This window comes from Muscardinus avellanarius (assembly GCF_963383645.1).
Source record: "Muscardinus avellanarius genome assembly, chromosome: 1".
NCBI classification, from domain to species: domain Eukaryota; kingdom Metazoa; phylum Chordata; class Mammalia; order Rodentia; family Gliridae; genus Muscardinus; species Muscardinus avellanarius.
In genome coordinates this window covers 174,174,542-174,185,642 of record NC_137786.1, presented here as the reverse complement: position 1 = coordinate 174,185,642, position 11,101 = coordinate 174,174,542, and the positions used below count along the sequence as shown (strand labels likewise).

At 57.8% G+C, this 11,101-nt stretch overlaps 1 protein-coding gene across 4 annotated transcripts in view; it reads left to right on the top strand.

The window, feature by feature from the left end:
- Positions 1-1,213: 1,213 nt before the first annotated feature.
- The window catches only part of MYO7A (myosin VIIA), a gene marked incomplete at both ends in the record, with an annotated part of 63,773 nt that continues 53,885 nt past the window's right edge, over positions 1,214-11,101 (top strand). For 2 of the 4 annotated variants that reach the window (XM_080717535.1, XM_080717534.1), the window contains 2 exons: positions 1,214-1,324; positions 5,848-6,000. In XM_080717535.1, the coding sequence (XP_080573661.1) occupies positions 1,226-1,324; positions 5,848-6,000 (252 nt within the window). Of the gene's footprint in view, positions 1,325-5,847; positions 6,001-10,234; positions 10,253-11,101 lie in introns of all 4 variants that reach the window. The other 2 variants (XM_080717532.1, XM_080717533.1) reach the window with 2 other exon arrangements.

Below are 11,101 nucleotides of genomic sequence, written 5' to 3'. Positions count from 1 at the left end.
GACCTCTGTGTCCTGGTGCCTGCCCTCCTCAAAGCCCTCGCCCCTCTGGTCAGGCCCAGCCATAGCAGCCTCCTTGCTGGTCTCTCCCACCTTGGGGCCTTTGCACGTGCCACTACATCTGTCCAGATTACTGTCCGCTACCTTTCCTTGGCTGGCTTCGTTGGCCTGAGGTCAGCCGCCTGCCATTCTCCCCCCTGCTGGCACGTCGCCCCTCCACAATACTCACAATGTCTAAAGGGATTATATTAATATATCTGCTCAGTCGTTCATCTTGTCTCCTTCTACTAGAATGTGGATTCTGTGGTCATTCCTCCCTCCCCAGCACGTAGGTTATCCAGTGCCTCGTACTCAGTAGGTGCTCAATACATGTTTATTAAATACATTGGCAGTGGACATGGCTGTTCCAAGCATTTTCCTCTGGTTTGGGTTGGCTTTTGTGAGCCCTTGAGTAGGTGCTGAGAGCCAGTCCCTAGACCAGATACTGCAGGGGACCCAAAAGTGACATGCTCCCCTCCAGGCTGGGTCTCTCCCCCAAGCCAGGAGGCAGTGTTTGTGCTGTGTGTGTGTGTGTGTTTTACTGGGGATTTAATTCAAGGGTGTTCCACCACTGAGCTATACCCTCTGCCCTATTTTAATTTTAATTTTGAGACCGGATGTCCCTAAGTTGCCCAGGCTGGCCTCAAACTTGTGATCTTCCTGCCTCAGCCTCCCAAATAGCTGAGATCACAGGCATGGGCCGCCGCGCCGAGTGTAGTGGGCCCGTCTCTTACCACACAGCGTTGTGCTGAGAGGAGCCTGCTGCTAGGACGAGGACTGGCCCTGGAGAGGTGGGCCTGCAGAGTTCACCTCAGTCTGGGACTCTGCGTCACCTCCACGGCGCAGAGAAGCAGCAGTTTGGGTGGTCTGGTGTTTGTGCCTAAGCTTCAGTGAGTCGTTGGAGGGTGCGGAGCCAGGGGGAGCGGGCTTCGGGCAGGCTGGGGCTGAAGCTGCCTGCTGCGTGGCTGCTCTTCCTCTCTGAGCCTCTGCTCCCTCATCTGTAAAATGGGGAGAGCAATGGCTGCTCTGAGGAGGCACAGGACACTGCACACCCGAGGCCTGGCACCAGAAGGCTGCAGTGTGCACGCGTCCCCCTTCCTTCCCCCTCTGCTGGCACCAGAGCCTCCCGCGGAGGCCCCTGCTCAGCGCGCCTGGGACTCCCTCTCGCCCCCAGGGGGACTATGTATGGATGGACCTGAGATCCGGGCAGGAGTTCGATGTGCCCATCGGGGCGGTGGTGAAGCTCTGCGACTCTGGGCAGATCCAGGTGGTGGACGATGAAGGCAATGTGAGTATCCCTCCTCCACGTGGTCCAGGCCTGGGGGGCACAGGGTGGCCAGAGCCCTGAGGCAGGGCCAGGGAGTGACCTGTGCAGGAATGGAGGCAGCGCTCATGCCCCTCCTCTTCCTCCTCCTTCCCCCTTGTCTGTCTCCATCTCCCCCTATTCTCCTCCTCTTCCTCCTCCTCCTCCTCTTCCTCCTCCTTCTTTTCTTCTTCCTCCTCTTCTTCCTCTTCCTCCTCCTCTCCTCCTCCTCCTTCATGGACCAAGTTCTACTTTTCCAGCAAGGGGCCTCCTCCTGCCCAGGTCACCTGCCCCATTTCTGCAAGCCCTTCCCGTCCTGCCTGGTGTCAGAGGCGGGGTGGGGGTGTGAGGCTCATCGGGCACAGGCAAACTCTAAGGTCTAGCAGAGTAGGCTCAAGCCCCACCGTGCCCTCTTGATTGTACAACCTTGGCCAAGCCTCCTCACTCTGAACCCCAGTGCTGTCCTCTGTGAGAGAAGGGTCAGTGTCTCAGGGTCGCCGGCCGTGACGAGGCGCATGCAGAACCCCCCAGCAAGGCAGTATCGATCTGCAGGGTCCAGTCTGAAACGCTTGTGCTCTTGGGCTAGGGCATTGCATGAACTCGTTGGTCACCTTGACGCTGCCCTGGGAACCTGCCTGCAGATTGACCCTGTATCTCTCATGACCCAGAAGGAAAGGGACACAGGAAGTATGTTTGATAGGTGTCGACAGAGGGGCCTGGCTGGGAGAGGACAGATCGGAAGCCAGGGCCTTCCAGGCCCCAGAGGGGAAGGGGCCTCTGAGCACATGTCCACGGGTCCAGCGTGGGTCTGTGGCACTGGGGACATGTAGGTTCAGCGCAGAGCACAGGGTTGCAGCTTGGCAGGGAAAGGAAGGACCTGGGGAGATTCAACTTATCATATTTAGATCATATCCGGTGCTACACCTGGCACTGGAGACAGACAACCCGAGGCCTCTCTTGATCTCCTCACCTGAGGGCAGAGTGAGGAGGAGTGACTAGGAGCAGAGGCCTGTTAGGACAGAGGAAGGGCTCAGAGCCTCGAGGCAGGTCCCAGACATGGAGTGGCAGGGCACCACCTATACCCGAGGCCCTCAAGGGCACAGCCCGGGGCTCACAAAGCCCTTTGACCAGGTCCTGACTCTGAGTCCTCTGGCATCTGTGAAGGGCAGGCGGGCTGCACCTGTCACCCCAGGGGGAAACAGGCACAGCTCCTCACACAGCTAGCAGAAGATGGTGCTGGGATTAGAACTCAGGGCCTCTGGCCCTGTGCTCCAGTCCCCCTGTCCACAGCTCAGAGGCAACTATGGGACTCAGGTTCTGTTAACCGTGTTTGGTGCCGAGGGTTTAGAACCTGGGGGCCTGCAGGACCACTCCTGAGGCTCCAGCCCTGGGCCCTCTAGGACGCCCCTGTGAGGCCGCAGTCACAAAAGGGGGGCACAGGGCTCTCCTGGCAGCACAGACGGGCGCGTGGGCCTGCCTGGAGTCCCGAGGGTGGGGACTGGGGACTCTGCCTGTAAGCTTGAGTTTCAGCTGGGTCGTGTTGCATGTCCGATGGTGTCCCGTAACTCTGTGTCACCAGATCCTGAAGGTCCCCTCCCATTTTTCTCCAAGGCCCTAAGAGTAGGACTGTGGGGGCATGGTGGGGGCTAGGGAACCTAGGGTCTGCCTCAGTGGCCTTGGGCTCCAGGACTCTGGCTTCTTTCTTTCTTTCTTTCTTTCTTTCTTTCTTTCTTTCTTTCTTTCTGTACTAGGAAACAAATACAGAATAATTCCCCCTCCAAGCTATACCCCTGGCCCTATTTTATTTTTTATTTTGAAAAGGGTCTCACTAGGTTGCTGAGAATCTCACTATTTGCTGAGGCTGTCCTCAAACCTGCGACCCTCCTGTCTCAGCCTCCCAAGTACTGGGATCATAGGCGTGGGCCACTGTGCCCTGCCATCCCATTCCTCACCTTCAGGCCATCACGCTCCACCATCACTGCTCCCACAGACTCCCAGAAGCCGAGGGCAAGGACCAGGCACCTCACTTCTGGTTTCCTGAAGCCCGGCAGAGGGTCTTTCCAGGGGAGGCTTTTGGGAAAGACCCTCATGAAAGGCCGTGGGCGCAGCCCTCACTGGAAGCCCAGAGCCCTGCCCTGTCCAAGCCATTCCGACGCCAGGTGTGTCCTCCTTCCCTCCCCAACAGAGCCTGTCTCTACATTGTCCCAGGCTAGCTCTCTCTCTCTCATATGCAGCCCCAGTCCCTGGAACTGACCACGTCCCCTCTCTCGCTCTGTCTGGCATTCCTTCAGGGCCAGGCCTGGGCCGCTGCCCTAGTTATACTTTGGCCTGTGCTGGAGGCTCCGTGGTGGACCTTGACCCGGGGGATGCTGAGCTCAGCTGGGTCCTTCCGCTCGGAGACGGAGCAGCTGGGCTCTGTCTCTTAGAGCCAGGGCCTCACCTGGTGGGCGGGCCCCTCCTGCAGAATGGGGTTGGTAACTGTCATAGGATGTTGTGAGGAATAAACGAGCCACACAGGATCTTTGCAAAACAAAATGTATCAGGTCAGCAACCTAATGAGACCCTGATTCCAAAGAAAGAAATTAAAAAGGCTGGGAGTGTAACTCAGAGGTAATGCCCTGGGTTAAATCCCTAGTACCACCAAAAAAAAAAAAAAAAAAAGAAAGAAAAGAAAAGAAAAGAAAAGCTTTAGGCACTAATACCTAACATGTGGCTCTTCACTGGCCAGGGTGCTGGGCAGGGCTGGCAGGAGAGGGCAAAACAGCTCCTGTCCTCCTTCCCACTTGATACGGCCCTGGAGGCTCTGGAAGGCGAGGCGGGCGCGTGGGCCCCAGCACCCCGGTAGCAGAGCTGCCTCTTGTCCTTCATGTGGCATCACCAGGAGGAAGTGTGGGGCCCAGTGTGGGTCAGGTGGGGGTGGCAGAGGCCGCCTAGGCACCCTTTCCTATTTGGCCTACACTAGCCTAGGGCCTCGTCAGGAAGTGGGGACAGGCAGAGGGAATTTTCCAAATGGATCAGCTTTTATCAAGAGTGCTCAGGAGAGAGGAATGTTCCACAAGGGGCTGGAAAGTCCATGCAGGCTCTTTGACCTCATGGCCGGCCCCACTGTGCCTCAGGAAGGGCTGCTGGAGGACTTGACCCGAATTTAACGCTTCGGACCCAGGAAGAACCATGAAATGCTAGGGAAACTGGAGTGGTGGGCCCTGGCTGGCCACCGGCTCCTCAGTGAATGAATGACCTGGCCGGGCCAGGTCAGAGATGGCGGTCTGGATCAGAGCGTGGGCTGCCGCCACTCAGTGCTTCAAGGGTTGAATGGGCAGGACTGTGTGACCACCTGGACCAAGGGTGGTGGGAGATCGATGCCCTGACTTCTACCTAGTGCCTAGCTATTGGGGTTGGTTATGCCAGAAAAGAGCTGGGAGAGGCGCAGGTGAGGGAAGAAGAAACATGTGTGTCATATCTACTTGGCAAATCTGAGGGCTTGAGCTATCAAGATTCCTACCTGGTTCCAGACTCCCAAGTCCTGGCATTTGGGAGTGGGAGGCTGTGGGGTCCCTCTCAGACTGAGACCATGCCTAGAACACAGGCGAGGCTCTCACTTCTTGCAGAGTTTGGGAATAGGAGGAGAAGGTGCTGGAAATCCCCAGAGATGGCACCTCCCAGCACCCCAGGAAACCAAGGCTTTGCTAACTGGAGAAAGGAGCCCAAGCCCCTCCCAGGTGTGCCCGTCTGCCACCTCCTGGCAGCGGGGAGTATTGCAGGGGACAGTAGTTGAGCCAGAAGGCAACCTGCATCTTGGTTTCTGCTTTCAGTGCACAGGTACAGAGGTTCACCCCTTGCCTACATACGTTGTCCACAGCCCTGTGAAATGTGCCCCAGTCCGTCCTTTTCTCCCATCACCACTGCTCCTGCTCGCCCCAGCTTTCCCTTGGATAGGCCACGCCTCACTGGCCTTCTCTGAGGTGCTGTGTTTGCTGTTCCCTGGGCCTGGAAGTCCCTCCCTGGCATCTTACAGAGATACTCTGTCTGCGCTCAAATGCTGCCTCCTCAGAGAGGTGGGTCCTGGCCATCCTAACTAAAGCAGTTCCCTCTGTGGTCCTCTGTCGCATTTGCCACTTAGTTTATTCTTAGCACTATCCCAAATTACTTTGTATGTGTTTATCAGGGCTGGGATTTGAAGCTAAGTCTGTCTTGGCTTCCACTCTGTTCTGCAAAGTGACCGGGGAGGAATCTGATCCTTTAATGTCAATTGTCTTCTAGGGCTGAGTCCATGGCCTGCCTGCTCTTGGGTCTGGAGAGGACCCCCTAAGGGAAGGGGCCGCTCTGAGGGGTGGGGCAGGTGGTACCATCCCAAGATTCAAACCAGTTAGAACTGATAGTGTTAGCCATGGCCCTGCCCCACAGTGTGATGCTCAGAGCCCGGCTCCCGCCCCGCCCCAGCCCCTGCCTGTGCAATGTGCACCCTGGGCCCAGGGGTGTGAGCTGACACTAGGGTGTGCCTCCCACAGGAACACTGGATCTCTCCGCAGAACGCCACGCACATCAAGCCCATGCACCCCACCTCAGTCCACGGTGTGGAGGACATGATCCGCCTGGGGGACCTCAATGAAGCGGGTATCCTGCGCAACCTGCTCATCCGCTACCGGGACCACCTCATCTATGTGAGTACAGACCGGGGATCTGCCTGCTCCTGGTCGGAGGCGCGTCCTCCCAGGCTGTTGCGTTCTGTGGCTGGGCGAAGGCGATTTGCACTACAGGCTCACATGTCCCCATGGGCCTGTGGCTTGCTAAGGGACAGGCTTAGCACTTGCCCCGGAGCGGGACAGTTGTTGCGCTATGGGGTTGGGGTCTGCCACTGTGTCCTCAAGACCAGGGGAGGCTGGTAAGGAGTATGTGTCCTCAGGATGGGGATGAGGAGGGCCTCAAAGCCTTGGTATCCCAGTCCAGTCAGGCCTCTCTTCTTCACATCTAACCCAGCCAGGAACCAAGAGGGAGAGCGAGAATGGCAGGACTGGGCCAGGAGAGCATGTAGCCTATGTGTTCTCCTGCCTTTTGATCCTAGGAACTCTATCTGCTTATAAAAATTACCACGGACCCCTTTCTCCTCTCTCTGGAGGGCAAGTGGCCACAGGTGGGTCCTGGGTTCTCTGCGGTCTGTACCCTGACCTGAGCAGTGTGGTAGATGGCGGGGTGCCTGCCTGTCCACCTGCCTTCCCAGGGAGGGCCTGTCAGAGCTGTGGGTGCTCTCCACTGTCCCTCTGCTGGGGCCTGACCCCTAGGCCCACTCCCTTGTTGGGAGGAGCTGAGGGTCCTCTTCACAGGGAAGATAGAGGGTGTCCCCGTGTCTTAGAGTAACTGAGGGTATGTGACGTGTGGTCTAGTGGGACTCCTCCGGCATGAAGGATTCAGGTGGTAGGCTGAATCAAGGAACAGGAGGAGGCAGGAGTCATGAGGAAGAGGAGAGGACAAAGCTTCAGACAGTCTGAAATCAGGGAATGTTCCTTGTGAAATTAAGGGGGAGGCGGTGACTGGGTTAGCTGGCTGCCGGCAGAGATTGGTTTGAACATCGTGTCCTTGAACAGGGCTCACTAGGAGATCAAAGAAAATAATTTCAGAGGTTTGTGGATTCTCAGGAAGCCTCTCAACTTTCCCCACCTGGAACTCCCACCTTTCTGACCTGTTTTCTGGGTCAGGAGGAGCTGAGAGGAGGGGCGCACGCTGCCTTCCTGTTGGGCTCTGGCTGTGGCACCTGGAGGGTTGGTCGAGACTCCGGCTGCCTGTGGACCTGGGGATGCATGGAGCTTCAAAGAGCTTTTCTCACTTCACCAAGTCCCTAGGTCTGTGACTTGGTGGGTAAGGGTTTGAAGAAGCACCCCAGCCATTGTTCCACCTGGAAACTATACCTGTCCCTAACCATGGCAACCCCGTCACTTTGTGGATTGAGTTACCCTGGGCACAGCCCACACACCAGGCTTTCCTCAGGTTACCGTGCTGGCTCACAGTGGAGCACTGGGTGGACACCCTGTCCCTGCCTGTCTGCCCACAGCGTGCCTGCTTCCTGCTGGCCTGTCTCCAGGGGCCTGAGGACAGCCCGTGGCCACAAATCAGCCCTGGCCGCTCCAGAATAGGGCTCCCAGAGGGCATCTGGCTACCCCTCACTGGGCAGCCCTGGGGCCAAGGGTCGTCTCCATGGCAGGCGTGTGAGTCCCAGGGCCTGCCCCTGCAGAAGGAGGGGTGCCAGGGGCAGCCCTGGGAGTTTCTGGGAGGACAGATGCTGGGGTGGTGTTGATTCCCTCCACACTTCTCCAGCCTTGTGGCCCCAATCTCTTCCTGACACCTTGGGACCTCTGATCATGTGTGTTTGGGAATAGTCCTTTTCTCCAGTGCCCCACAGACCTGCTTTTACTCCTGGAGGCTGCTGGGCATTGGCCATTAACCCTCTGCTGCCCTGGACCCTGAGAGGGAGGAGGCCAGGGGCTCAGGAGGCAACACCAAGACCTCGGAGGACCCAGAGTTGTGGGAGCCCAGAGAGGCCAGGGTCCCAGAGCCCATGGAGGCCAGGCCTCCCATCCGTTCCTACCGCCAGCTCCACAGGTCCCGTGGATATGTTCCTGTGGTTGGGGGAGCCCAGGCATAGAGATCAGCTCAAGGGCTCCAGGACAGGGACCCTCATTCATCCCACTCCCTGTTATCTGTTGGGTGGCCTTGGCCAGCCCTCCACTGTGGGGGGGCTCGGTTCCCCACCTTAAAGGGAGACCACATCTCCAGCACCCCCAGGCGCCTCGCTGGCAGCTGGTGTGTCCTTGCTACCCTGCAGGCTGCCTCCTGGCTAAGGACAGGGCCTGGTTTGAGTACATAATTGTAATGCGGGTATGTGCTACAAATGGGAATTTTTCCTTCTAACTAAGAAAGAATTATTGCTCCAGATTTTTTTTTTTTTGTTTCGGGTCTGGGGATGGAACCCAGGGGTATTTGACCTCCGAGCTACAGCCCCTGCCCTATTTTTTATTCTTTATTTTGAAACCAGGTCTCACTGAGTTGCAGAGGGCCTCACTAAGTAGTAGCTGAGACTGGCCAAGAACCGCGATCCTCTGGTCTCAGCCTCCCGAGTGCTGGGGTTACAAGCGTGCGCCCCCATGCCCAGCATACTGCTGCAGACTTCTGATTGATCTTCCAAGAACAATGCTGTGTGTGTCCCTGCGTGTGTGTGTGCATGCGCCCGTGTGACCTCTCATTTCCTTCTGCTCAGATGAGCACCTCTCCTTACAATGTTTTGTGTCCTTTCTAGTGGCCATATTGTGGTCACACTTTCTGGGCATGGAGAGAGCTGCCTCAGGTGTGCCTGCCTGGTCCCCAGCCCCCTGCCCAGCTAGTTGCTGGGGACAACAGGAGACAAGAGTTACTGCTGTCCACCCAGCCCATTAATATAGTCATTCTTTCAGTCACTCAACCAGCACTGCTAAGTGTCCTGTGTATGTGCATGGCGCCAGGCTCTGAAGGGCAGCAGCCTTAAACCAGAGCTGCAGAGGAGTCAGGGGAGTGAACTGAAGGACTGTGTGGGTGAGATGGGTCACAGTCTGTGTCTGCATCCTGGGGGAGGAGTCTTCTGAGCTTGGACCACTGCAATGAGAGGAAATTCAGGGAGTGAGGGGTGTGGGAAATGTGTTCCTAACACCATGGGGGTATGGGCAGGCTTTGAACGAAAGATTTAAGCTGGGTGTGGCTGTACATGCCTGTAATCCCAGTATTTGGGAGACCGAGACAGGAGGATCACAGGTTCCAAGCCAGACGGAGCAACTTAGCAAGACCCTGTTTCCAAATAAAATGTAAAATAGGGCTGGGGTATAGTTCAGAGGTAGAATGCCCCTGGGTTCAGTCCTCAGAAGTGATTGAATAAATACACACACACACACACACACACACACACACACACACACACACTCAGGCCTCCAGCTATGGGAGGAAGGATAGCAGGGGCCAGGCCTTACGGGCTTTGGGGGTGGGTAGAGAAGGAGGTAGACTTTGCCCTGAGGCCATAGGAAACTTCTGAACAGTTTCCAGCAGAGCAGGACCTTCTCCGCTCTTGTTAAGGCCTGCCCTGGTGCCCAGTGCAGGAGAGATTGGGGTTAGGCTGGGAGCCCCCTGCTGTGGGCTGCTGGGCATGTGAGCAGTCCCTGCCAGGGAGCGGGGATGGGATGACAGGGCTGGAGGTCCCCGCCCCACCCCGGGCAGAGGTGGAGGTGGTGCTGTGCCTGTCTTGGAAGGGCGAGGGGAGCCAGGTGGGGCCCTCCAGGAGGCCGGGAAACAGTCCCATGCTCAGGAGAGGGCCGTGAGCTTCCAGCCCCTGGAAGTCTTCCCAGGGCCTCGCAGTATCCCCCTCTCCTTTTCTGTCATTGTTTCTGCCCTGAAGTTGGCCACAGTGTCCCTGTCTGGCTCTGACCCCCTGTAGGCTGGGTCTGGGCTTCAGTGGCTGCCATTCATGTCCAAGGCTGCCAGTGACCTTCTCCTGCAGCCCTCCCAAATGCCACGCCCTTTCACGGCTCTTGCCTCTTGGCTGTACGCTGGCCAGTCCCGTGGCTCCCACCCTTCCAACACCCTCACCCTGAGAAACCCAGGGATGCCCACTGAGCTCCCACAGCTGGCCTCCTGTGTGTGTGGACAGCCAACTGCCATGCGTGGGTAACAGGTGGATGGCTGAGTGTCACACCTGAGCCAGTGTTAAGAAGAAAGGAAGGTGGCCTGGTGAAGGTTCCATCGGGCACCTGGTGAAGGTTCCATGGCTCCATCTTTGCCCGGGAGCAAACAGTCTTGCAAAAAAAGTTTCCTGTGGCCAATTCCCCCCACTCTCCACTGACCAGCTCCCTTTCCTCCTGCTCCGGCACTTTGCAACCTCAGACCCACTGTGGAGGGCGGGTGAGTACGGCGGAGGCCCCCGCAAAGGCTCGGCTCACTAGGCTTGTTTGCTTGGCCTGGCCGCCTGCTGCCCGACCTGCACCCCTTCTTCTCCTGCCTGGGGTCCTGCCACGTGAACCAGTGCAGCAGCCTCAGCCCTGCTGGTGGGGGCTGCCTGGAAGAGGCTTAGTGAACCCTGAGAAGGGTGCTTGCCCACAGCTCCTGGTCGGGGACCCAGGGCAGGCATCTCTGTGGCATGCAGTGCCTGCAGCCTTGCTCTCTGCATGGCCACACTGGGCTGAGGCCGCTGGGGCATGGTGGCAGCCCTGGTGGCATGCACTGAGGTGGGTGGGTGGGGATGGGCAGGGCTGTCACCTCTCCTGTGTGCACACATCTTTCTTCAGCCTCTCCAGGCCCAGATGTCAACGCATCCATCACCGGTTATAGGCTGGGCCCTACCTTTTCAAGCTTGGGATGCAAGGCGGGGGAGGGAGAGTAGCCCTGAGTGGAGGCAGGGCTGGGCCGCGTTGTGTGTTGTTCTGATGTGGCAGGGCCCCGGGCCCATAACGGGAAGTCTTGCCCATGGATGGCCAACCTGTGCGCTGACACAGGAGCCCGAGCAGACAAAGCCCCAGCCCAAGGCATCAGGCCTTTGTGCTCATGCCACCCAGCTGCTCTGCTCCCCAGAGCACAGAGGCTTCCTCTCTCTAGAGATGTAACACAGAGGCCAAGCCCCCAGCTGCACATCCCAGCCCCAGCCCCTGCGGCTCTTCCCCCACACGCTCACGCATGCTAGGCACATGCTCCCCCACTGAGTTAAGTCCCCAGCCCTCTTTAAAATTTTTTATTGTGAGTGTTGGGATGTAGCTC